The sequence below is a fragment of the Acanthopagrus latus genome, chromosome 10 (assembly GCF_904848185.1).
Source record: "Acanthopagrus latus isolate v.2019 chromosome 10, fAcaLat1.1, whole genome shotgun sequence".
Taxonomy (NCBI): domain Eukaryota; kingdom Metazoa; phylum Chordata; class Actinopteri; order Spariformes; family Sparidae; genus Acanthopagrus; species Acanthopagrus latus.
Genome location: NC_051048.1, coordinates 15715583 through 15741726, shown reverse-complemented (window position 1 = coordinate 15741726; position 26144 = coordinate 15715583). Strand labels below are relative to the sequence as shown.

The following is a 26144-nucleotide window of genomic DNA, read 5'->3' as shown; positions in this document are numbered from 1 at the left end:
TCTCTCCTGCTGTTGAACGCACCACGGATAAAGACAAGACATTCAAAGTCTCTGAACCTCATTTGATCATTGCAGTATGCCACAAGTCTGACTCAAATACATGATGTATCAAACAGTTTATGTATTTGCAATGAAGGAAGCAAATGTTTACAACAACCACATGCCCATTGTTGCTCTGTGGTGACGGACATCAGTTAGCGATCTGTATCTGTATCATGTTCCACAAGAGCAAGAAATGCTTCACAATGAATACAAACTTTCTCTTCTCTAAAAATACATCTCTACTAAAAGTGTGAGAAGATGTAGAGTGATAAGGGCCATTTTGTTGCCCTAGGCGAGATTAGAGTTGGACATGCTACATGCTTCAGACAGCGGTGTAGATGGCAGAGTAGAGGGCCCTTCTGTTTCTGCAAAAATGTCCCGAGTACATCTGGACAGTTATAGAGTGAGACTGATTAAAACTGTGCAAGCAAAGACATGTAGCAGCAGTAGACAGAGCAGGAAAAAACAATTATCATAAAGTACTGCTGATGATGCCAATAGAGAGTAACCATCTTAAATAGCATGCACAGTGTTCAACATATTTGCTGTAAACTGAACAACTTAACAACAACAAAAGGACACACTCGGACTTGTTTAATTGAACATGGCTGTCTGAACTGTTCTTTCTTTGTGCAGTGTGAACATATTCACAACATGATCAGGGACATCCACGTCAAGAAATTCCCCCAAAAACATGGATGCTCATTTTAGTTCCCATGATTTGGGTCACGTTTTCATGTAGAACAACATGAAGTGACACAATTTTGCTTTTAAAACAGGCAATCAGCCAACATGTGGTGGTCAACCAGCAGGTCCAAAGTGTTTAAATAATATAATTTTTATCAGGTTTTCAAGCTGACCTGGGATAACATTTAGTTAAAGACTGCCTGAGTGGAATTGACAATACGATGGGTAAACACTGTGTGAATGTCAAGGTGCAGTATATATAATAAACACACTCCGCCTCCTCGAACCCCATGACAGGAGCCCAGTGTTAAAAGCACCATCACAGTGCCACGATCATACGCACGATGAGGAACTCCACTGTGTTAACAGCTTTACTTCTCTGCAGCCTCAGTAAGTACTGCTAATGATTCACTGTAAAATCCTAAATCCTATGAAGCCGGTGATCCTCTGTCAGCTGAATGATGAATCTGTCTGCTGTTTGTTTCAGGCTGGATCTCTGTCTCAGGTTCTGAGTCTCACACTGTGGAGGTTCAGTCTGGTCAAGAAGTCACTCTGCTGTGCTCCAACTATACCGGCTCTCCCACTCAGATAATCTGGTTCAGAGTGGTCAGCAGAAGCCAGCCCCGCTGCGTTTCCCACATGTTCAAGGCTACAGACCCTGCGAGACTCTGTGATGGATTTCAAAGTGGAAAATTTGATATGAGCTCCAACATCTCCACTCTGTTTCTCCGAATCAAACAAGTGAACTCATCTGACTCTGGACTGTATTTCTGTGGATATTATTTGAGCGGAGCCCCTCTTATTGTCAGTTCGACGTATGTACAGGTTCAAGGTAAGACTGTTGTGCCACTGTAACATTTAGTTTCGGTGACCTAAGTGTAAGATTTTAGATTCATTAGATGGTTCAGCTTTTTAAATTCTCTTCTTTTACAAAAACATAATTTGTGTCCATTTAAATATTAATCAGAACTGAAGTCCCAGGATATCAAATGTCTGATTCAGTGATTTTTCGTGTAGAAGTGTTTGGTGGAATAACAAAGCTGACCAGCGTGATCCTGGGCATTCTGACTGCTTCCATCATAATGGTCGTCATATGTCTGGCTGTCAAAATCAAACAGCTTCAGGAAGGTAACTGATAATAGATTATGTGATCATGAAATTGATGAAAAGCCTATTGAACAGTGATTGTCAGTTAACTAACAGGGCATTAAATATCTGTCTTTCAGTTGATAATGAAGAGCAGAATCCACAATGGGGAGAGGTGAGTCATATTTTGAGATTCATTCGATATATTCATTAAAACCTGATTCTGGTAGCTAATCTGAGATTTATCTGATTCTTACTTACAGAATCTGGACTCTGCTGACCTGAAGAATGTAGCACTGAGACCGTATTCAACAGCAATCACAAACAGGAGGCCTGCATCAGAGAGGGAAGTGGAGACTTGTGTTATTTATTCAGCCAGTCGATAAACTCCGAGAGAAACTGTAACTGTAGCTCTGAGCAGAACTGATGTTTATAATATTAATTTGCATTAGTGACTTTTGTCTCTAAGTGATGGGTAGGAGGAATAAAGATTATGTATTTAATATGAAAAATGTCATATTGTAATAAATATGATATATCCGTGCAACATCGACAATATTTTTGATAAAAAATAGAGGTGTAAATTTGGAAATTGAATACCTGTACTGTGATAGCATGCATGTGTGTAAAATATGCTAAATAAAATAATTTCATTAGAATAAAGTGTATTTTCAATTGATAAACAGTTGAGTTTGTCATAACAAATACACTGAAGCTCCAGCTGCCCATTATCCCTCGTGACGCTGAGATGTCAAACACAGGAAGTTCGGCCTTCAGCTCGCTGCGTCATGACCACAAGCAACACCTGTCACGTTTGCAGAGAAACAAATCTACCTCATATAGAGTTTTTTCACAGTGACGTAAAAACAAACAGATAATTCATAGAGATGGCCACACATGTGGAGGTATATTGAGCTCTTCATGACCAAGCCATTTGTCACAGACCACACTTAGATCTTCAAACTCACACCTCCACATGTTGCATCGGTGTCTTACAGCTTGTGAAAAGATGGCTGAAGCAGCATGACAGTTGCTCAACCACATGTGAAACCATTCAAAGCTGGTGAGTGTGTAGATTGTTGAAGCCTTTAATGATCTGAGCTAGATTGTGTTTTCTCCATTTTAATATTAGCCTTGACTGAAGCCACCAAAGGAGAGGCAAAGTTGAATTTAGTATCCTGAGGCTCGTGGAATAACAAAGCTGGTGAGTCTGTGTGATCCATAAAAACAGGGGTGTGTTACAGAGAGAGCTGGTGAGCTGGTGCTGAATGATGAGTATGCTGCCATCAGTGAAACTCAGGACACAACTGGAACTGCAGGTCTGGGTGGAAATGACCATCTGTATTTTCCTCGGCACAATGTGCCCACACATTTTAACATTTCCACTGGTTGAGAAGTGGGTCATTTTATCTAGTTCAAACTCATTTGTGTAGACTATAATAATGCATCTCATGTTAGATCTAGCGTGGGGGTCTTCAGTGCTGTCTGTGGCAGCCTGTGAGAGAAGTCTCAACCGCAAGGTGACGGACCGTCAGCTGCATGCTGCTGCTGCTGTCACAGTGTGAGCAACAAGCCACAAAACACAACTCACAAACAATTGCACTGGTGGATATTTTTGTCAATGTCTCCTGCTGTTGAATGCACCACAGATAAAGACAAGACATACAAAGTCTCTGAACCTCATTTGATCATTGCAGTATGCCACAAGTCTGACTCAAATACATGATGTATCAAATGGTTTATGTATTTGCAATGAAGAAAACAGATGTATACAACAACCACATCCCCACTGTAGCACAGTGGTGACAGACATCAGTTAGCGATCTGTATCTGTATCGTGTTCCACAAGAGCAAGAAAAGCTTCACAATGAATACAAACTTTCTCTTCTCTAAAAATACATCTCTACTAAAAGTGTGAGAAGATGTTGGGTGATCAGGGCCATTTTGGTGCCCTAGGTGAGATTCGGAGTTGGACATGCTACATGCTTCAGACAGCAGTGTAGATGGCAGAGTAGAGGGCCCTTCTCCAGCTGCTGTTGGAGGCTTCTGCAAAAAAAAAAAAAAAGTGCATCTGGACAGTTATAGAGTAGATCAGCCTGATTAAAACTGTACAAGCAAAGACATGTAGTTGCAGCAGACAGAGCGTGTAGAGATGTGTAGAGACCCTGGTGGTACTATGAGCAAAGTTTCATGTTGTGTCGAGTCTTCTTAGTGTTTAAAAAATAGCGATTTTGATGCTATTAGAATGAAATTGATGAAAAACCTATTGAACAGTGATTGTCAGTTAACTGACAGGGCATTAAATATCTGTCTTTCAGTTGATAATGAAGAGCAGAATCCACAATGGGGAGAGGTGAGTCATATTTTGAGATTCATTCGATATATTCATTAAAACCTGATGCTGGTAGCTAATCTGAGATTTATCTGATTCAACAGCAATCAGAGACAGGTGGCCTGCATCAGAGAGGGAAGTGGAGACTTGTGTTATTTATTTAGCCGGTCGATAGGCTCGGAGAGAAACTGTAACTGTAGCTCTGAGCAGAACTGATGTTTATCATACTAATCTGCGTCAGCGATTTTTCTCTCTAAGTGATGGGTAGGAGGAATTAAGATCATGTATGTAATGTCATAAATGTCATATTGTAATAAATATAATATACCTGTGCAAAATTGGCAATATTCTTGATAAAAACAGGAGGTGTAAATGTGGAAAATGAATACCTGTACTGTGATATCAAGCATGTGTGTAAAACATGCTAAATAAAATAATTTTATTAAAATAAAATGTATTTTTAATTGATAAACAGTTGAGTTTGTCATAACAAATACGCTAAAGCTCCAGCTGCCCATTATCCCTCGTGCACAGCACGCATCACTCATGAGATGTCAACAACAGGAAGTTCGGCCTTCAGCTTTCTGCGTCATGACCAAAAGCAACACCGTTCACATTTACAGAGGAAGAAATCTACCTCATAGGAGATTTTTTTTTTTTTTACAGTAATGTAAAGATAAACAGGTTATTCATAGAGATGAGCATACATGTGGAGGTAAATCGAGCTCTTCTTGAACTGTGCGACTGAGCCATTTGTCAGAGACCACACTCAGCATTTCAAACTCAAACCTCCACATTTAGCATCAGTGTCTTATGACTTGCGAAAAGATGGCTGAAGCAGCATGACAGTTGCTCAGCCACATGTGAAACCATTCACTTTGGGCATCGCGTGTTCAAGACATAAGAGATCGCAGAGAAGCTTGTGATATGCAGAAAACTGAGATTAATGAGCCAATGGCTGTCTGTCATAAAAATTATTTGAAATAAAATATTAATCTCGATCTTTTCTGTATCTTTTCATGAATCACATGGCGAAATGTTTGTTTCATTGTGTAGAGTGTTGAAGCCTTTAATGATCTGAGCTACATTCTGTCTGTTTTTATTTTTTCATTTTAATGTTAGCCATGACTGAGGGCCACCAAACGCAAAGCAGAGTTTAATTTAACATCCGTCTTAGCTTCCCGTTGAATAACAAAGCTGGTGAGTGTGTGTGTGATCCAAAAACACAGGGGTGTGTTACAGAGAGAGGGGGAGAGCTGGTGCTGAATGACGAGTATGCTACCATCAGTCAAACGCAGGACACAACTGGAACTGAGGGTGGAAATGACCATCTGTATTATCCTCAGCCCAGTGTGCCTACACGGTGAAACATTTTAATATTTCCACAGGTTGAGAAGTCGTTTTAACTAGTTCAATCTCCTTTGTGCAATCTATGACAATATATCACATGCTAGATCTAGTGTGAGCTCTTCATTGCTGTCTGTGGCAGCCTGTGAGAGAAGTCTCAACCACAAGATGACGGACCATCAGCTGCATGCTGCTGCTGTCACAGTGTGAGCAACAAGCCACAAAACACAACTCACAACAATGGCATGGGTGGATAAAGACAAGACATACAAAGTCTCTGAACCTCATTTGATCGTTGCAGTATGCTACAAGTCTGACTCAAATACATGATGTATCAAACAGTTTATGTATTTGCAATGAAGAAAACAGATGTATACGACAACCACATGCCCACTGTTGCACAGTGGTGACAGACATCAGTTAGCGATCTGTATCTGTATCGTGTTCCACAACAGCAAGAAATGCTTCACAATGAAAACGAACTTTCTCCTCTGTAAAAATGCATATCTCCTAAAAGTGTGAGAAGATGTAGGGTGATAAGGGCCATTTTGGTGCCCTAGGTGAGATTAGGAGTTGGACATGCTACATGCTTCAGACGGCGGTGTAGATGGCAGAGTAGAGGGCCCTTCTTCAGCTGCTGTTGGAGGCTTCTGCAAAAATGTCCCGAGTGCATCTGGACAGTTACAGAGTAGATCAGCCTGATTAAAACTGTACAAGCAAAGACATGTAGCTGCAGCAGACAGAGCAGGAAAAAACAATTATCATACAGTACTGCTGATGATGCCAATAGACAGTAACTGTTTTAAGTAGCGTACACAGTGTACAACATTTATTTGCTGTAAATTGAACAACTTAAATTAAAAAACAACAAAAGAAAACACTCACACTTGTTTAACTGAACGTGGCTGTGGTAATTGTTCTTTCTTTTTGCAGTGTGAACATATTAACAATAAGATCAGGGACATGCACGTCAAGAAATTCCCCCAAACCAAAAGACATGGACGCTCATGTTAGTTCCCATGATTTGGCTCTGTTGTTTAAAGTTAGGGTTTCGTTTTCAGAATAAGATGGAGTAACACAATTTTGCTTTTAAAACAGGCAATAAGCCAATACGTGGTGGTCAACCAGCAGGTGCAAAGTGCTTGAATAACGTAATTTTTATCAGGCTTTTAAGATGGAATAACATTTAGTTAAAGACTGCCTGAGTGGAATTGATCGGTAAATACTGTGTGAACACACTCCGCCTCTTCTAACCCCATGACAGGAGCTCAGAGTTATAAAGCACCATCACAGTAACACGATCATACGCACAATGAGGAACTCCACTGTGTTAACAGCTGTACTTCTCTGCAGCCTCAGTAAGTACTGGTAATCATTTGCTATACTTCTAAATCTTATGAAGCCGGTGATTCTCTGTCAGCTGAATGATGAATCTGTCTGCTGTTTGTTTCAGGCTGGATCTCTGTCTCAGGTTCTGAGTCTCACACTGTGGAGGTTCAGTCTGGTCAAGAAGTCACTCTGCTGTGCTCCAACTTTTCAAGTGCTATCACTCAGATAATCTGGTTCAGAGTGGTCAGCAGAAGCCAGCCCTGCTGCATTTCCCACATGTTCAGGGCTACAGAACCTGCAAAACTCTGTGATGGATTTCAAAGTGGAAAATTTGAAATGAGCTCCAACATCTCCACTCTGTTTCTCCGAATCAAACAAGTGAACTCATCTGACTCTGGACTGTATTTCTGTGGATATTATTTGAGCGGAGCTCCTGTTATTGTCAGTTCAACGTATGTACAGGTTCAAGGTAAGATTGTTGTACCAATATAACATTTAGTTTTGGTGACCTAAATGTAAGATTTTCGATTCATTATTTGGTTCAGCTTTTTAAATTTGCTTATTTCACAAAAATGTAATCCATGTCCATTTAAATATTATTCAGGACAGAAGTCACTGGAGATAAAATGTCTGATTCAGCGATCTTTCTTGTAGAACTGTTCGGTGGCATAACAAAGCTGACCAGCGTGATCCTGGGCATTCTGACTGCTTTCCTCATGATGGTCGTCATTTGTCTGGCTGTTAAAATCAAACAGCTTCAGAGAGGTAACTGGAGTTTCGTTGTACTTTTCGCAGCCTCTTTTTTAAAGTTGTCGATATGATAGCAATTCCACAACTCCCTATTCCACAGAATGCATCAACAGCATATTTAAGACAGTGTCAACTGACCTGACATTTTCTCCGTGTCATTTTCTAGCTCTTGCTAGAGGACAGATTCCCCAACAGACAGAGGTGAAGTTTAAGTTGCATCTTTAAATCTTTGTATTTCAGCACAATCACTTCAAGTCCTTTGTCTAATAGTTGAGATGAGTGACTGAAAATTCTTTCATTCACAGACCTCAGCTGAACTGAACTATGCTGCAGTGACATTTAAACCAAGAAACAAAATCACACCAGAGGTCTGAAAAAGAAGAAGAGACTGCTATTTATTCAGCCAAGGGATAGACCCAGGAAGCACCTGGAACTGCCACTGCAAGTGGAAATTTTGTTATATTATTAATAAACTAATGTGCATTAGTGTGGTTGGCTGCTGTACTGGCGCTTCAAACTTTAAAATATGTTTTTTGCTCAATATTCTTGCTCGGGTTGTTTTTTTCTCAGCTTCTTCATTTCTTCAATTGTGCCTTTCTTATTTCAGTCTGAGAGCAGACACGTGCGATTGGAGTTTGATAAAGAGGAACCAGCTAAAAAAAAAAAAAGATGACTGTCTGATGACTGTCAGCACCAGTGTAGTTTCGACCATAAAAATTAGCGAGTGACTTTAAAACAGGATAGGAAGAGACAGCACAGTATGGTCTGATCACGGCTGCGGTGGAAATCACGTGGCTTCTATCGCGAGAGAGGTGTCAACAAACAGAACTGAAGGCTGCATGCGTTACAGACAGGTGCCATCCATCTGCACTGGGATATGAGCTCGATGCAAGTGTGTCTGCAGCTACATGAAGGATCCCAGATCAGGTCAGACACAGATCAAATGTAAACATTTATTTAAGCATGATTTCATACTTGCCGGTCTGCCCCTCAATATCCATGTTTTAAACTAACTTACCCCTGGCCTGATAGTAACATTTAACCTACTTAAACCTATTGTGTGAAATTTCAGGTCTTTTTCAATATTAAAGCAGGTCTAAGGTGCTGTGTAAATACTTTGAAATTGTCAAAACATTAAGTCTACATTCAGAAACTGTGCCTTTAGACGAGCTGGATGTCGGTAAGGTTGTGATGTCACAGTTAAACAGTCACTGCCCTAGGCCACGCCCCCGGAACATCTGTGGCAGCAGAGATGACGGGGAAACACAAGTGGGCGGTGCCTGGTCAGGCCTGTGAAAACTGACCAATCAGAGCAGACTGGACTTAAAGAGACAGGCACCGAAACGGAGCATTCAGACAGAGGGTGAATAGCGGTGTGGCACATTGAAATCAGCCCCATTTCCACTATGTAAAACTCTTTTGATCCTGTTTCACCCTGCAATAGCAGTCAAATAAAAAAAAAATAAAAATAAAAATACAACAACAGGTCCCCTCTCTCTTTTTCTTTTAGATAGAAATGTGCTTTGTATGGGTGGTTTGAAAGAGTTACAGTCTCAGCTGGCTAAACCACAGGATGACTGGTCTTAAGCTACATGCTGTTTTCTGCAGTGTGTAACTTTCATAGTGTAAAAAAAAAAAAAAAACGCACACAAAAAACTAGGAGCAAATCCAGAGACTGCAGACAGGGCTGTTTTTGTGGCTTTTGCACATCCTTGCATTGTAATGCCAATAGGATAAAGCCAACAGTTCATCCTCATTAGTCAAAATGCATTTAAAGCAATGTTTTTGGATAATGGCTCATTGTAATGAGTTGATCAGACTTGTTGTTTGCTCTTTAACAAACAATGAAGAGCAGCATTCAGAAAGACATCCAGAATCCATACTTCCAATTGACTTTTGTACGGTCTCACTCGTGTTCATATATTTGTTATGTTTCCTGTTGTTTAATACAGTTTAGATACCATCTTACATTGTTTCTGCAGCCCTATATGGGATAGTTGTCTGATCACCTGACAGATGCCACACTGAATTTAAATGAAAAAATAAGCCTAAATCCAAAAAATAAGTGGAGATACTCAGATAGCCTAAATATTAATGAGGTGCAAACTACGAGGTCTGTTAACTTGAAGCTTTTTCTGTCCGGCTGACAAGATCTGAAGCATGCATACTGAATAAATATAATGCTTTAACTCTACTATTAAATCATGCATATGTGGGAAAATATGCTCAGTGAGGATGCCAGTGCTATTGATGTTAAGGTTTGATCAGGCAAAAGTTGATTGTATAACACTTTTTCTGTTTATTGAACATGTCCACGGTATATGTTTCTGTCCTCTATATGAAACATGTTCAGGGGCATAAACAGCAAGACAGCTCCCCAAATTGGATGTTCATTTTGATTTCCATGTCCCTTTTTTTGTTAGGGTAAAAGTCAAAATGGAAAAACAAGTGGCTGGAATTTGATTTCAAATGTTTTCTTTTTTTTCTTTTTTAAAGAAGATATCCAGCAACATGTGATGGTCAACAAACATTTATACTGTAATGGAATAGTGTGGATCTTGATCTGAGAGAGATTACCTGCAACAACAAAACTCCAATGTATATGACTCTGTCGGCCTTGAGAACATGATGGGTTTACACTGTGTCGTGCTGTAAACCTCTTAAAAGGTCACGCATTAAGGCCTGGATTGTATTGGGTTTCTTTGAATGAGATCTTGAAAAGCATTGGTGTGGTCAGCGCACATAACCTGATGCAGTATAAAAAAGTATCAGTAAGTACCAAAACTATTGAACTACTGTTATTAATTCAATTACATAAGGCCACTGATTACATTCCCACTGCTTTAGCTGTCAGCTTATTGATGACTCTCTCTGCTGTTTGTTTTAGGCTGGATCTCTGTCTCAGGCTCTGAGTCTCAGGCTGTGGAGGCTGGTTCAGAGTGGTCAAGAGAAGCCAGCCCCGCTGTGTTTCCCACATGTTCGAGGCTACAGAAACCGGCGACCCTCTGCGATGGATTTCAAAGTGGGAGACTTGAAACGAGCTCCAACATCTCGGCTCTGTTTCTCAGAATCGGACAAGTGGACTCATCTGACTCTGGGCTGCATTTCTGTGGATATCGTTTGAACGGCACCCCAGTAATTCTGAGTTCAACATATGTACAGGTTCGAGGTAAGATTGTTTTACCAATGTGACGTTTAGTTTTGGTGACCTGAGTTCAAGATTTTAGATTCATCAGATGGTTCATTCTCTTCTTTAACAAAAATATATGCTTTAAACAGAGCCCCAGTTATTGTCAGCGCAATGTATTTAGAGGTTCAAGGTAAAATTTTTGTAAGCTGTCTCTCCTCTGAGTGATGTGGCCTATTTGTTGGTTATTTAAATATCCATCAGATCTCAAGTAACTAGAGAGAAAATATGGAGTCTAATTCAATGATCTAACTTGTAGAACTATTTGCTGTCCTGCGTGGATGTAAGGCCAGAGGGACTGAGCCTACCTAAAAGAATCATCAATGTGAGTTTTGGAGGGAGGGTCCGACGTGATGAATAAAGTTGGAACCAAGCACCCATTTTCCTGATTCCATTAGTGCGTCTTTCCACTGATTTATCTCTCTATTTAATTATTATTATTTATAAATAGTTCTATTTTACTGGGTTAAATCAGTTTCCGAGTGTTTTTTGTGGTGTGTCGGGGTGCGTTTCCCCAACTGGTGCGCCGTTGCCATCAGGTGGAGCCACGGAAGTCGGGGAGCTGTGCTTGGTCTGCAATGGTGTTTGGGTGGTTGGTGTTTGTTGGGTGGCCCTTGGGTGCCAGGACCAGCGTTTTGCTGGAGTGGCCGATGTTGTTGATTTCACCTGTCAGTGGTTTTGTGGCTGTAGCTGATCGGTGTACATACAGGAAACGTATGGGTTGTCATAAGAAATGCTCTTGTTTCTTTATTTTGTCCTGTGTGTCATTACTTTTTACTGCCTTACATTTCAATCTGAGAATAAAATACCCATGACCAGGCTATAAAAACTCCCTAAACATCAGCTACTCATCACTTGTTTGAAAGGAGGAGGTGGCACAGTGAGGTCTGATCATGACTGAGGTTAAAATCATGTGACCTGTTAGATCAAACCTCTGTTGGGGTAAAAAGGAAAAAAAGCCTCACAACATAAGTGTCAAAGCATTGGGCAACATACAGTAAATGGTTACAGTCATGATACGGATGTGTTCTGTATCACTAGAGAGGTGCAACCACTAAACTTGTAAAAAAGATGCTGCACAACCTCACGTGAAACCACCCAGTCCAAAGGCTGCATATGTTGACAGATGCCATCCATCTCTACTGTGATATGAACTCAATGCAAAGTGTGTCGGCAGCTACATGAAGGATCCCAGATCAGGTCAGACACCGATCAAATGCAAAGATTTAAGCCTGTCTTCATAATTCCAAGTTATCATGGCCTGGCAGCGACATCTGACCTATTTTATAGATAGTATATAAATAGTTTGGAGGTAAAAAGTGGGGGTGCCTGGTCAGGCCTGTGAGGGCTGACCAGTCAGAGCTTTAAAGGGTGAATAGAGGTGCTGCAGCGATGGAAATTATGGGTGAACAAAATGTTTTTTTTAACATTAAAGCATGCAAACGTTTCTCAGTAGGCACCAGAAATAAGCGTAGAAACCTGAAAATTAGCATGGTGTGGGAATCTCCAAGCAGCTTATCCAGCCTCCATTATAAAACAAAGGTGCCTATGTGAAGTCTTATAGCAGCTGCTTTGCTATTTTGGTGGAGGTTTCTTGTGGACCCAAGTGCAGTGACAATCTTTGTTGTATCTGGAGTTGATCATGAGCACAACCCTGATCATGAGGAATAATGGCGTAGGCTGAAAAAAACCCCACATTTAAGTCATTGTTAAAAGTCATAAGTGCTTAATAACTTCATCCGTGTGAACTGATTTAAAAACACTAGTTGCCTATGTAACTTCAGGGAAGAGCCTAATTTCAATGTCAGCAGTTCCTCTAGTAATTAATCTGAACACATTATGTAACCTCAGGTTCAATGAGAGCTTTAAATCAGCTTCCTTATTAAATCACAGTTACCCATGAAATAAATGCTGGAATATTAGGTTTAACATGAACACGTTAAAGAGAATCTGTGTTGTTTGTTATCGTTTCTTCGTGTCTTTGTTTTTGGAGGTCAAATCTGAATAGTATGATCTTCGGCATCTTTTTCTCTCATAGTGGTCTTCATTGGTCCGGTTCAGGACACTTCAGACAGGTAGGCTACTTTTGAATGCCACTGGATCCGCTTCTGGTTTCATTCGCTCATTCATCTGTAAGGTGCAATACAAAGTGCTAATGCCAAACTGCCTTTTGGCCCATTGCAGATTATGACTTGTGTCGACGGAGGAGAAAGTAAGGGATGAGTGGGGTTCAGATTTATCTTCTGGCAGGAAGCACAGTGTGGTCTGAACACAGGTGGTAAGTGCATGCATGCAACAGTGGGCATGCAATATGCAAGTACATGCTTTTAATTTCCATTGTGGTGATAAGTTCAACCACAGGAGGCTTTAGTTCGCTGCATCATACCCACACACAGTAAAGCGCTGTTGACTTTTAGTCATATCCCTTGAAAAAATGTTCTTTAAAGATAGTACAAGGAACTCTTAACTTGTTTATATATAAATATATATGTATATGACCTACATACACAAACAAGCAATACATTTGGCTATTTCCAAAACTAATGCACCTGAGCAAGACCAAGATGCATTTTTAACTATTTTCCCCATGCATGCTCTTGAACAGCTACGTGTTATATTTTTGCTGAAATAAAGTCAGAAGTTGCTGAATGTCAGATGGAGTTCACAAAAATAATTATTTTGGTTTCAGTATCACCCGTAGTTTCATTGAACTAAATCTATTTCAAATCATATCTGTAGGTGGATCTGACTCATTTGAATTGTATTATGGTGTAGCCTGGGCTGAATATGATAAAAACTTTATTTTTATAGTCGAAACAGTAGACCATTGAAGATCCAAGATTTAATGGTCTGCAGGGAAAGCATTTAGTGAATAACTGAAGAGGCATCCCTCTGATAAACTATTTCCTATCCTATCACACTCAAACCTTTCTAAAAGGAAGGCATAGCAGCACCACTACTTAACACACCAAATACATCTTAAGCTTTAATGGCAATATATTACACAACACAAAGTTGTTTATGTTTTATACATTTTATTCATGCAGGTCAGGTTTACAAAAAAAAGCAATACAATGCAAAGTACTGCAAGTTGTCCTTCCATCAAAATTATGTTTAAAATCAGCAATGTCTTTGTATCTAATTGACTTTTACAAGGGATTAAAAAATGTCTGTAAGAAACTGATTTTCTTCCTAGTCCCTTCAGTCTAAATACTAACCCTTGTCCAGCTTAACCAAATCAAGCCAACCCATGGTCTCCAAATGCAGGATTTGTAGACCATAGTCGGTATTCTATTTGCTTGGAGTTCCTGAAAAGGGATTCAATTTTGAAAAATCTTTCCATCAAATACTGGAAATAGGGGGGCAGATTTACAGCCAAATGGATTGTTATGTGTACAGGCAATGAGGAAAAGAAAAACCACTGAACTAGCAACCACTGTAGTGTCTCAATGATAATATAAATCTCTGTAAAAAATGACCATTACATTTTTACTAATCAAAGTTCAATGTTCATGTGCTGTCTGTTTTACTTTCAACTTCAGTGGTCCTTGAACCCTTTCACTTACCTGTTGACTCTGAAGGTTTCCAGCATCCTTTGATGTCATCGCCCCACAGACACATGGTAAACTAGTCTCAGCTTTGAATTCTCACCTGGTTGACTCTGGCTGGAGTGTTACACCCTTCACCACTTATGCTCTAATGTGGACAAGATTCAGTTGGCACTGAGGGGGGGACAAGTTACAGGGTACGCTGATGATGAAAACTGGAGCATTTCAGACAAGACCAGAGGAGGTATTTCTTTAATCAGCGTGACGATTTTAAAAAGTTTCCTGGACGTGATTTCATCATTAATGAACATTAAAGGAGCTGGTTATTTATTTCCGAAAGGTCCTGGCACAGTGTTCGAATTATTTTGAGCGGGTACACTGATGAAGTGCTTTAGCGCTGGGCATGATTTTGATCCAGTCTCTGAACATCATAGCTGCACAACTCCGTTTATTAAAAACAATTTCGACAATGGAAAGGTACATATGAGCGATTTGCGGTAACTGTCCGTTTAACAATTACTTTATACATTTATCAAACCACTACGACCTATCAGTTTTTAAATTTCACAGCAACGCCACAAGGAGGTTTGGTTTTTCGATGAAAAGCTTAACATGATGGAACCAACGTGCAGATTGGATTTAATACCAAGCATGATTTAGTTCAGTTAAATCTACAGTCACAAGTATCGCCTAGAAACTTATGCTGAAATTATTCAGCTGTCTACAGGTCACACACAACATCAGAACACTAATTATTCAACGTAAAAGTACAAATTAAAAAAAGGAAACGCCTAACTCAGACGTCAAGCATTAAAAATACTACAGCACAATAACAAACATAAGGGGAAAAAATTCGAGTGTAAAAATTGTCCCAAAATAAAACAAAAACAGACGTGGACGTCGGCAATTAACGTCCTCCTGTGAACATCGTAGGGGAACGCAACGCGCTCAGCCACAGACAGGAAGAGGATAGTGTCACGTGCATCAGGAGGCGGCGAGCGGCGACGCAGTCGGACGACGATCCTGGAAAAAGAGCAAATGACACAAATGAACTGCCTGCAACTGTTAATACAAGCACGCTGTCCCAGCTTAGGTATCTGTATGTTGACTTTAGTGCGAGTTCTTTATCTTCAGTTCCGTTCCGTAGTCAGAGATCCCAGACTCAGTTTGTCTTTTTGAGATTATGGCACACACAACTGATGACAGCTGAAATCTAAGTTAGTGCAAAGACGTGTATTAACGAGTTAACAACTAAGTGAACAGCACCTCGTACGCATGCTTTTTTAGACCTGCTTTTCCGCACAAGCTCTGGGCGGTGCAGAGCAAGTGACAAGCTGCCTTTAAAGGGACGAAAGGTAATTTTAGAAAATATGAGTACCAGTCTATCTCAGACCTATTCTCACCTTCACATGCCCAGGCCTTGCTTAATAAGCGTAGCGTGCGGGCGGTGGCGGAGGCAGCCGGTCTGCGTAGGGGTCCCTGGCACGTGGAACTCCGTAAGCCGGGACCCGGGAGACCGGAGAGAGTCGGGAGCGCTCGTAGGAGTAGCCATTGCTGGCAGGGGGCATTTGCGTATTAGGCGCTCTCCTGAGGGGACTGCGATCTCTGGCGTAGTACGAGGACGGAGGAGGTGGGAGGGGTCGACGCTCGTACGGGTCAAGCGACGAAGTCATAAGACGATCTCGGACAACGGCTGATGGGGGAGGGGGAGGAGGAGGGGCGCCGGCACGTTGGTCCTCATAGGAGGCCATGCCATATGGGCGCGCTCTGTACTTCTCATAGTAATCTACCACACCATACCTGTCCCTCTCGCCCTCATAAGGACGGTCGGGATAAACAGCTCGTCTAGGGGGAGGAGGTGGCAGAGGAGGGGCAGGGTAACCTGGGGGTATATGGCTGAGGCGGCCTCTCATGTAGCTGGGTGGGGGGGGTTCGTGTCGCTCTCCAGGATAGCGTGGGGGCCAATAGCCACCTCTGTCTGGGGGAGGTGGAGGATAGTCATCCCGTTCATCATGTCTGGGGCGGCTTTTGGAAATCTGGACATGGATGCGTTTACCTAAGTTAAAAAAATATATGTAAGAATACAGAAAATGCAAATAAAATAATTAGGTTTCAAACATGACAGGTATTACCTTCACTGTTTCTTCTTTTACGAAATGTCTTTTCCTTACCTTGAAACTCTGTGTTGTCCAGTCCCTTGATGGCATCCATGGCCTCATCAGAGTTGGACATGTGTACAAAAGCAAAATTCTTCACAACAGCACACTCTGTAACTGTGCCATACTCTTCAAAGAGAGCACGGAGCTCGTCGTCAGCCCCCTTTTCTACATTTGCTACATGCAGTTTGACTGAGCCCTGGTTCTTTCCATGGCTGGCCTCCACATTGATTGGAGTGCCATGGAGCTTGTGGAGGTGCAGATTCTTGATGGCCTTGGTGGCTGCCTTGCGGTCATCCATGTGAACGAAGGCGTAGTTCTTGATGATGGCACACTCTGTGACTGTGCCATACTGGGTGAAGAGTGCCTTGATTTCCTCCTGGTCTGCCTCCCTGGGGAGGTTTCCTACAAAAATTTTCACCATCTGTTTCGGGACCAATCGGGAAAAAATAGGATATACAAAGAGGTGGGGAGAGAAAACAAATGGTTGAATTAAATGTTGTTTATTCTCTTATAAGCGAGCCTGGATATTTTTTTCTCAGTATACCAATACTGTAGTCGCAGAGGCGAATTAACCGGGCCGGTCATTGCAAAATGGCTGACGTTAGTTGAACTACTGCTGCAAGACAACTAGTTTAAATTCACACATTTTTGATGGGCTGTCTAACTTTTGTTAATATTACAACGTCTGTTGTCCATTTTGTTGATTTACGTGTTGATTTTTACATGTCCAAACACTAATCCAGGTCTTTGTTGATCAAATAAGCTAGTGCTAGCTGTTGGCTACGGTTAGCTTGCTAGCCAGGCCACGCTACTGCACAAAGCCCGGCTATCCGTGTATGAGCACACAGGCAACGAATGGCGAGCAAACGCTGAAACGTTTGTAAATATTCAAGGAGCGCAAAATGTCGATAATTATAAATATGAAGACTGCTATGTGTTGGTTTTAATTTAAAGTTACCTTTTCACCGAGCGGCTTCGGAAAGGATTTGGGGCTGCAGTTCAAGCCGGTTTCGAGAGCTTTCCTTCGGCCGATTTCCGTTTGGTTTTTTGCCTGCGGTTTCCTTCTTCTTCGTGTGCCTTCACGGATCACAGCCACAGCGCCCCCCCACAGTCCGGGAGTGTGCGACGACTTTATGTAAAATGTAAATTTACATAGGGATTTCCCCGCTGTGTTTGGTGTCTATGAACGATTGGACAGTTGCACATATTTTATGTATTACAGTATACGGTGCAGGTTTACGGCAGGGCTGTGGGAAAATATCACTTGGTCAATACTGAATGTGAAACTCGGCAGTAATCGAAGGACTCAGGCGGGAACTTCCAGCCTCGTTAAAGTTACACCACCGGGGAATTTCCGCTGCCGAAATGCTACGTTCAGGCACTCGACTAAAAATCGTTAATTGGAGTACAGCATCCTATTCATTAAATATTTCACTAGAAAAGTCAAAAAGTAAACGTTGAACAATTGTTGCAGTGACTCGATACGTTTTTTGTTTTTATCTTAAAAGGGTCCCTTGTGTTATACAATGATTTTAATAATGCAGCAGTTATAGTTTTCATTATTTATGTAATTGTTATGTTTCAATTATGTAATTTCCCAAAACTAAAGGCAGCATCTTCATATTTATTTTATTGTCCAAACAACTAAATAACAAATATGTTTAATTTAGTAGGATAGAAGACACACCTTCATTCTTGATACGCGTGAACCAGTGAATGGTCAGCATTTAGCTTGATAAATGATGATTCGTTTTCAATCAGGAATTGTTCATCAACTTACAGATTAATTATTTCCCTTAATTGAGCCAGTGATGTGGCAGGGAATTAATTGTTTCAAATTATGCGTTGCCAAAAAAAAAAAAAAAAAGCATTTGTACATTTAGTCTGTGGTCCTCTGAACTTGTATTATGTGTGAGCGTCATTTACTCGCTAGGCATTTTTGGATGACATCTTTACTTCTTCCTAGTTATTGGACAAAACTTCCACGTCACCTGATGTTAACAAAATCACTTTTCCTTTTTTAGACTTTTCCTGTCTATTCGCCACCGTTACCTCATCCGCAATCAACAACCGCGATTTTTCACTTGAATGCAGCATTGCTGTTACTGGGTCTTGTGAGAATGACGAAACTCGTGAGAGTGGAAGTCACCAGGCTGCAGGGGCAGTTAGGAGGAGTCTGTTTTCAGTTCACACTAGCACCGTTAGTCAAGCAAGCGTAGTCAACATTTGGTCTGCGTCTCCGTGGGTGGGTGTGCACCGATTTGTATCGTCTGTTTACAAACTTCAGCATTCAGGTAAGGCACACACATCTAGCTAGCAGTAGGAATACTGAATAACTCCACTCTTGGTTTTGAATGGTTAACCACCTCATCTCACCAGATTCCAATGATTGTCGACTTTTTTTGACAGACCTTTGCCACAGCTTATCTGACTCCATCAAGAGCTGTGGAGCAGGGTTTTGTTTGGTGATGAATGTGTCCCAGACAATGGAGACAGAGGAAGATCATACTTGTCTCCATATCAAGCTTTATCACCCTCTGCAGAGTTGTAGGGGCCTTTACGGGCTGCTTCCTCTGGGGACCAGGAGCAAACACTCGGCAGATGACTCTCTCAGGCTGGGGCGAGACGCCCAGACCTGCACCCTCGCCCTGGTTGACAACAGGGTCTCCCGCAAACAGCTGGCTCTCCACGCCTACCGGTCACCCCAGAAGCCTGACATGCTGTTCACCATCCAGAACTTGAGCCAGAGGGGTCAGCTGTCGGTGAACAGCTCCGCACTGGGCTACCTGGAAAGGGCGGACCTCCCGGACAAGGCCCTGATCCGGTTCGGAGAGTATGAGATGCTGATCATCCGCGAGCCGGGCGAGGCCAAGGGGCACTTCGAGGTGGAGCTTGAGATCCTGGCTGTCCCTCCGTCCAGAGAGACATGCATGGGTGTGCCCAGTATGACACCAGTCATGGACACAGGCTCATGTGCGATGAGCAGTTTCCCAGGTGACCTGAGAGCGCAAGGGCCCCTGGAGACCGATGAGACTCTGTGGTGTAATTCATGATGAACCAATACTGTTCTGCAAGACTCTTTCCTCTCTTTTTTTGCATCTGAAGGCAATAAGAAGTGTAGTATAGCTGTTACATTAGAGCTCAGACATGTTTAGTTTCCACTATGTAATGTGAAATCATTGTATTAATTTGCACCCTATGTTTATGACTCCATTACTACAGATAAAAAAAAACAAAACAAAGCTGTGATCTTAATATAGTAACTCGTACTATGATGTGAATGCTATTTAAAGCCATTTTTTTCTACATTTACAACCTGAGCACATTAAACTGTCTTTTGTTAACACCTTTTCACGAGTGCGGTTATTCACTACTGCATACCAGCCACTGCTTGACCGCTATGCTCTGAACCAAGAGTAGAGTCTTATCGTCAGATGCTTTAGAAACAGGTCTGTCCAGATTTGCTTGAGATAATGAGGACATCTGCTTCTCTCTTGGAGCTCGAATTACAGTGACAGGCTCTGAAAGAAACAGAATCCACACCCCCCTCCTTGGTGTCAAATTCTTGGAAACTTGTGCAGTTCCCCACATTCTGTAACCGTGTCACTCTGTGGTGGAAAGTGAAAATGCTGCTGTGATTATAATACAACAATACTGAATCGGTCCATCACAACTGTTCAACCATCATAACTGCCCTTATAAACCAAAATACTGTCAGCAACGCAGCCGTGGGAGGTACTAGCTGGCATTGCCCCATGCAATATGTAACACTGGATTATTACCACTGACACATTGATGCGTTAATAGTATTTTAATATTCCTATAGCTGTTAAGATGATGTAGTGAGATAAAAAGTGCAGTATTTCCCTCTGAAATGTAGTGCCGTATGAAAAGTAGCATAAGTTATGAAAAAATAAATTAAGAATGGAAAATTAAATATTTTCATTCCACAACATCTACTTGATAACTTAAGATATTTTGCAGATTGAGATTTTTCTGTGTTGATGTTGAGAAGAGCATTTCTTAAATAAAAAAAAAACAACAACAAACATTTAAATAAAAAGTACTTATTTACTTTCCTCCACTTATTTTGGCGAAGGCTCACGCAGAGGTAATGTATCTTGATTGGGTCGGGTCAAAAAGCTGCTATTTCTTAATCTGAGAACAAAGTCCAGTATCCATGGAGAACCCTTAACCCACTATATTGAACTTCCCAGCAGGAAATGCAAAATAAGATCTTTATCAACTTGTGTACACAGAGGAGAAATAACTTATTGTAGTTGTTCAAACCAGACTTCAGGGATGAGTACATGAGTCATAAATCTTTGTTATGTGATGGTTCAAGCGGTCAGGCACGTACTATAAAACTATTTCTGGTTAACACAGTAATGAGACTCTAACCAACGCCCTTTTTTTTTAAAACTCAAGTCCAGTACATTTAAGGAAACCTTGTCTGAAGTGAAAATAACTTCAGTCAGCAAATAAAACTTCCGAAAAAGGACATGGAAGAAAATGACGCTTCTGACTCTGGAGAATTTACTCGGCAGATTGCTTTGTCTTGTTTCCTTCCACCCCACCCCACTCCCCCTCTGCACTTACTAGAGGAAAGGTATTGTGTAAAACTTTGAGAACATTCACTGGTAACTTCACCCAACTTTGTTGTTGTACAGTCACAATTCACCACCCTGGATTAAAATCGGACTCCAACAATTGAAAATGCATAACGGAAACACTCTTATAAAAAAGCGTCTAACATACTGTCCATAACATTGTTTTAAAAAAAGCACACCAAGAAGGTTTCAATAAGTAGCATACACTAATTAAGAAATGGGTTTAGGCTCAGATCATCGTCGAAACAAAAGGTTTAATTTGTGTGTAAAAGGTCGTGCAGTGGATACAGGTACACATTTCAGGCCACATGGACTTCACCAAAGTCAAGTCACAACTGCAACATTATATGGCTTTAGCAATACCTCCATTTCAGCAGTTGTGTGGAGGTAAAAGGACATCTGCACCGTAGGTGGGGCAGAGTCTCTCTTGGCATGTTTGAGAAGTCTTGAGTGAATAAGAATCAATCCAAGATGTGACCTGTAGGATTGATCTTTAATATGTCACCTATTAAACATCATCCATTACTTTGGTGTCAGCAGCAAACAGAGATGTAACCATGCAGGTTTCCTCTGGACCGGCCATTCACCCTGGCTCACGAATCGATGGGTCCAACTTTCACCTTAGGAATATATCCACTTCCTGTAAAAAAAAAACAAAAGACACTTCACTATTAAGTCCATGAGAGTATATTTTGTAAACGTTCATTGAAAACCGTACTGCTTTACCGTTCGCTGCAGTGACAGTCTGATCCGGTCTTTCCCCGAGTTGTAGTGTTCAGAGACGACAAACTCCTGGGAAGCAACTCCAAGTACAGCTGCCAGGGCAGAGATGGCCTGCAGACAGAGAGACAGGGTCACTCCTCATCACTGAAACACTTAAAGATGTTATTTGGTCCAATACCTCATACCTAGGTTGCGTTACCAATATTAAAAAGAAAAAAAAACTGAGCACCAACTTCACTGAAGATTCCCTAAGTCTTAAACGCCACTCCTTCAAAGTACTTTTCAAGTAAATGCTTTGCCAATTTAAAAACAAAAACTTTAAAAAAAAAAAGTCTTCAGGTTTTTTTTTTTTTAAGTTAATGAAAACACATTTTTTCACAATACAGTATGTGTCTTCCTTTAAAAGATTTTGATGCAAGGTGCAAAATTTGAGTTTTTAAATAAAACTTTAAAATAAAAGTCAATGTGTTCTGATTTTGAAATACTGCACTGTAGTAAGAGAGGCACAACACAAGAGGGAGGCAGGAGTCAGGCTAAAGCATTGGTAAGAGTGGCTATGCGGTAAAGTTCAGACCTACCCGCTCTCCACAGGTTGCTGCTGCTCATCTTCCAGGGACAACTTACAATGAGCTGGCATCTCCTGCATAGTCTAACAACCTACAAAAAGCACAAATACTAAGAATACCAAGACTGCATGCAACTTGTAGTACAAATACAAAACTATACATGTTAAGACAAAAATGGAAAGTGTGACTAATATGTAGTGTGAACTCAATGACAGGAATGAAGAATCCAAATGCAGACTTTGAACAACTGTCGCAGGACAGCAAACACGGGCCATCGCAAAGCTCAGTTTATTATTGTTCCGTTTCTATGTAAAACCGCTAACTGGCTCGACACAGGGTAGGCGATGAGGAACTGTTATTGAGGAAAGATGCAGCCCCCCAGGGAAACATGTAGCAGCGGATGAATGTAGCGTAAACATCACGTGGAGCCACAGAAAAAGATACAGGGAACATTTTTTTAGCTAATTTCTTTGGCCATTCTTTAATTTTACTCCTGGGTTTGTGGACAGCTACATATTTTATTTCTACAAGCAGGAATCAATTTAAAACTTCGACAAATTGACAGCATCAGTTTCTTCCTTACTTCGCATCGCAAGCCTTGTTAATGAACGTGCATCAACACAGATTTCAATGGAAAGAAGATTCAGTGTTGCTCCGCAAAGAACTTAATTATTATTGACATAATTACCATAAGTGAACAGGGCAGAGAAAACATCACCTACCATGTGTCAAGCTGACAAATCTTAAGAGTGAAACTCAAAGCGTAAAAGTTTAACGGCTTAGCATGGCCTGATGAAAAGTGTGTCTGCCTAATCTAAAAAGGCCTACCCAACGAGGAATAATTTCACAGTTAAAACGTTGGTGTTGGTTTGATTTTTTTTATTAAAAAGCCTTCAAATGAAAAGCAACTGGTAGGGTAAATAAAATCATACATAACGGTGCAGCTATGGATTCTATTTCCGCAAGAAAAGATAACACAAAGAGTAAAAAGAACAAAACCACACTGGAACTTTTGATTTGTCATGCTAACATATGTCGCAAATCTCAGATTACTGTACAACCTTCTACACCAAGTATTATATTAAAGCCTCGACACTAAAAATCTTTTAAACTTACTTTGATGAGCATTTCTTCATCAACCAACAACCTTAGTGTCAACAAATTTTGTGTACAAAGACTACATATAATTTCATTACATGATTTCCCTTGTTATGAAATTATGTCAGTTTCCCAGAGGCCGTATCCATTTAAAAAAAAAAAAAAAGGACTGAAGAGCAGAGTGTATATGGCCATTAACAGCACTGCGTCACACTGAAAGAGACTAAGCACCTAAACCAGCATCCTTTTCTGCAAAACCATGTTGAAGGATTTGAACAGTAAAACAAGCAGAAGGGGGAAAAAAAGGCATGAACAGCTCAGAAGAATACGTGAACTGTAGACATGGTATCGGTTGTTTTTTTTTTAGTACGGGGCTGTCCGCAATACAGTATCTTCCAGTAAGTCTCAGGCGAACGCAACGCAATCCGCCATAGACGAGGGGGGATGCATAGCGCCACGTGCATCAGCAGACAACGACGATCTTGTCATATTCTAAACCTGGGAAGAGAGCACACCACACATGTCAAGGAGCGTGTTTTACTCGCGCAAAGGCTGATTTTATTCATCTATTTATTTTTTTTTATGTTAGAGCACCAAGATTTTAGGATTCTATCAGCAATTTTTAGTTGTTGTACGTATTGATCACTTGGCTAGACTAGATCTGCAGGTATTTAAGAGGTCTGGCTGATTGTGATGATTTCAAACGAATGGTTTCTGCCTCAACTCATCGATACAGCTCCAAAATGAATTGTGATAAATTTCTTGGATATTTTTCTCAATGTGATTTGTGATGATGAAATGAAACACCCACTCTCTTCTCACCTTGTATTACACTCTCGCAGACCTAATAGCCTGCATATCGGGGGGGTGGTGGTGGTGGTGGTGGCAAAGGCACTCTGTCTGTGTAGGTGTCCCTGGGACGAGGGGCTGCATACATCGGAGGTCTGGACACCGGGGAGAGCCGGGACCGCTCGTATCCATACCCATTACCAGCTGACGGGGCAGGTGGAACCTGTGCTCGTCTGATGGGGCTGCGGTCCCTCATCATGGGAGCAGGTGGAGGGGGAGGCATACGGCGCTCATATGGGTCATGCTGCCCCATTCCGAGGCGTTCTCTAAGCAGCGCTGAGGGGGGAGGCGGCGGTGGCGGGATAGCGCTGGAACGCCTGTCATCATAGCCTGACGGGCCATCTAGGCGGGTTCTGTATTTCTCATAGTAATCAACCATCCCATAGCTGGCACGCTCACCGTATCCACGGTCAGGGTAGGGCGCTCGTCTAGGGGGAGCAGGCATCGGAGGTGGGGGAGGGTACGCAGGCATGCGGCCTCTGTAGGGAGGCTCCGGTCTATCCATTGGGTAGGGAGGAGGATAATAGCCTCCTCTGCCAGGTGGAGGAGGATAGTCCTCCTCCTCTGGTGCCCCTCTGGGTCTGCTTTTTGAGATCTGAACATGGATGCGCTTTCCTGAGAGAGAGAAAAAACATCATCCTTCTAATGTCAATGGCTGAATCCAAACAGTATGAAAACCATTAGAACTTTGGCACCTCAGTCATGGAGTGGAGAATCAACTTACCTTGAAACTCTGTGTTGTCCAGGCCCTGTATGGCATCCATAGCCTCATCTGAATTGGGCATGTGCACAAAGGCAAAGTTCTTGACAATGGCACACTCCGTGACGGTGCCGTACTCTTCAAAAAGCTCACGGAGCTCTTTGTCGAAGCCCTTTTCGACATTGGCTATGTGGAGCTTCACAGGTCCCTGGCTGTTCTTCCCTCTGCTGGGCTCCACGTTGATGGGCCTGCCATTCAGCTTATAATTGCAGAGCTCACGGATGGCTTTGGTGGCCGACTTGCGATCTTCCATGTGGACAAAAGCATAGTTTTTGTACTTGGCACACTCTGTCACAGTGCCATACTGAGCAAACAGGGCTTCCACTTCCTCCTTCCCAGCGTGCTGAGACAGATTCCCAATGAAAATCTTCACCATTGTTGCTCCAGTGTAGTTCTCTGGAAAGGGGTAAATAGAGGATGAGCCCAGCGCGCTCTAACAGAAAGTAACCAGTGAGAGAGCAGATTGTGAATGCATAACGTCAGTATCAGGAAATAGAAAGCTTGTAATCGAGGCGGCAGTAAGCACCGAAGCAAAACGGTATTCAAAGTGTTTCTCGAAGTGCCATTTTTACATTTCTACTCATTAACATTTACATTTTGTGAGAAGTTTTAAATTATACCACTTCAAATAAAGCTGACTTTTAAAAACCTGAAGCTGGAAAAGTTTCCGTGTTTTCACTTCCTGGTCAGTGAGCTGCTCGCCGGGCTTGTCTCGTTTGAATAGCTGCTAGAAGCAAGCTAACATTAGCTTCCAGGTGTTAGCCATTTTGCCTCATGTGACTCAACCAAATAAAACCCCGTTCAACTATTGATACAGCGCGTAGCTGCGTTTGGAGACGTGTGTAAAATCATGATAAACTGACAACAAACTGAGACGAAAACGAACAGACAAAACAAAGACGGCAGTACTCACAGCTTGTGATCGGCGCCACAAAGTAGTCTTCGCCTTCGCCTTCTTCTTCTTGTGTCACAGCGCCGGCAGGCATCCAGGTTATCGGTGCATTACCGCCGCCCTCTGCTTCGGGGTGAGAATAAGAGGATGAAATCTGATTGGTAGATACATTTGTCTCT

General features: G+C 41.7%; 5 protein-coding genes across 8 annotated transcripts; 3 read left to right on the top strand and 2 right to left on the bottom strand.

Annotated features, from left to right (window-relative positions):
• Positions 1-1062: 1062 nt before the first annotated feature.
• LOC119027415 lies at positions 1063-2354 on the top strand. The gene is made up of 5 exons (XM_037112588.1): positions 1063-1119; positions 1217-1561; positions 1747-1857; positions 1956-1990; positions 2079-2354. Exons 1-5 carry the CDS (start codon positions 1074-1076, stop codon positions 2199-2201), a joined length of 660 nt encoding a protein of 219 aa, XP_036968483.1. The 5' UTR covers positions 1063-1073; the 3' UTR covers positions 2202-2354.
• Positions 2355-6799: 4445 nt separating this feature from the next.
• On the top strand, positions 6800-9013 carry LOC119027430. The gene is made up of 5 exons (XM_037112611.1): positions 6800-6852; positions 6948-7292; positions 7478-7588; positions 7740-7774; positions 7879-9013. Exons 1-5 carry the CDS (start codon positions 6807-6809, stop codon positions 7945-7947), a joined length of 606 nt encoding a protein of 201 aa, XP_036968506.1. The 5' UTR covers positions 6800-6806; the 3' UTR covers positions 7948-9013.
• A 5530-nt stretch (positions 9014-14543) lies between these two features.
• rbm4.3 (RNA binding motif protein 4.3) lies at positions 14544-17736 on the bottom strand. The gene is made up of 4 exons (XM_037111897.1): positions 17426-17736; positions 16480-16888; positions 15712-16364; positions 14544-15331 (listed from the first exon to the last, which is right to left on the bottom strand). Exons 2-3 carry the CDS (start codon positions 16886-16888, stop codon positions 15733-15735), a joined length of 1041 nt encoding a protein of 346 aa, XP_036967792.1. The 5' UTR covers positions 17426-17736; the 3' UTR covers positions 14544-15331; positions 15712-15732.
• An 849-nt stretch (positions 17737-18585) lies between these two features.
• On the top strand, positions 18586-19819 carry tifa (TRAF interacting protein with forkhead associated domain). Its single transcript, XM_037111901.1, has 2 exons — positions 18586-18761; positions 18877-19819. Exon 2 carries the CDS (start codon positions 18936-18938, stop codon positions 19518-19520), a length of 585 nt encoding a protein of 194 aa, XP_036967796.1. The 5' UTR covers positions 18586-18761; positions 18877-18935; the 3' UTR covers positions 19521-19819.
• Positions 19820-21311: 1492 nt separating this feature from the next.
• LOC119027070 (RNA-binding protein 4B-like) lies at positions 21312-26144 on the bottom strand. Of its 4 annotated transcripts, XR_005077297.1 has the most exons (6): positions 25987-26144; positions 25038-25469; positions 24287-24928; positions 22379-22457; positions 21804-21911; positions 21312-21717 (listed from the first exon to the last, which is right to left on the bottom strand). XR_005077297.1 is itself a non-coding variant. In XM_037111898.1 (4 exons), the coding sequence occupies exons 2-3, from the start codon at positions 25447-25449 to the stop codon at positions 24309-24311; spliced, it is 1032 nt and encodes a 343-aa protein (XP_036967793.1). In that variant the 5' UTR covers positions 25450-25469; positions 25987-26143; the 3' UTR covers positions 23229-23962; positions 24287-24308. The 4 variants fall into 4 exon arrangements, 3 of the variants coding, with proteins under 3 accessions (XP_036967793.1, XP_036967794.1, XP_036967795.1); XM_037111898.1 differs by lacking the exons at positions 21312-21717; positions 21804-21911; positions 22379-22457 and adding an exon at positions 23229-23962 and having other exon boundaries at positions 25987-26143; XM_037111899.1 differs by lacking the exons at positions 21312-21717; positions 21804-21911; positions 22379-22457 and adding an exon at positions 23229-23962 and having other exon boundaries at positions 25038-25506; positions 25987-26092.

Excerpts from the sequence above, each read along its gene's own strand:
- LOC119027430 (XM_037112611.1), top strand. The coding sequence starts at position 6,807 with ATGAGGAACTCCACTGTGTTAACAGCTGTACTTCTCTGCAGCCTCA. Across the intron at positions 7,293-7,477 it reads AACGTATGTACAGGTTCAAG|AACTGTTCGGTGGCATAACA; the intron begins GTAAGATTGTTG and ends TCTTTCTTGTAG. Across the intron at positions 7,775-7,878 it reads AGATTCCCCAACAGACAGAG|ACCTCAGCTGAACTGAACTA; the intron begins GTGAAGTTTAAG and ends TTTCATTCACAG.
- LOC119027415 (XM_037112588.1), top strand. The coding sequence starts at position 1,074 with ATGAGGAACTCCACTGTGTTAACAGCTTTACTTCTCTGCAGCCTCA. Across the intron at positions 1,120-1,216 it reads TTTACTTCTCTGCAGCCTCA|GCTGGATCTCTGTCTCAGGT; the intron begins GTAAGTACTGCT and ends TGTTTGTTTCAG. Across the intron at positions 1,562-1,746 it reads GACGTATGTACAGGTTCAAG|AAGTGTTTGGTGGAATAACA; the intron begins GTAAGACTGTTG and ends TTTTTCGTGTAG.
- rbm4.3 (XM_037111897.1), bottom strand. The coding sequence starts at position 16,888 with ATGGTGAAAATTTTTGTAGGAAACCTCCCCAGGGAGGCAGACCAGGAG. Across the intron at positions 16,365-16,479 it reads GGACAACACAGAGTTTCAAG|GTAAACGCATCCATGTCCAG; the intron begins GTAAGGAAAAGA and ends TTTTTAACTTAG.
- tifa (XM_037111901.1), top strand. The coding sequence starts at position 18,936 with ATGAATGTGTCCCAGACAATGGAGACAGAGGAAGATCATACTTGTCTC.
- LOC119027070 (XM_037111898.1), bottom strand. The coding sequence starts at position 25,449 with ATGGTGAAGATTTTCATTGGGAATCTGTCTCAGCACGCTGGGAAGGAG. Across the intron at positions 24,929-25,037 it reads GGACAACACAGAGTTTCAAG|GAAAGCGCATCCATGTTCAG; the intron begins GTAAGTTGATTC and ends TCTCTCTCTCAG.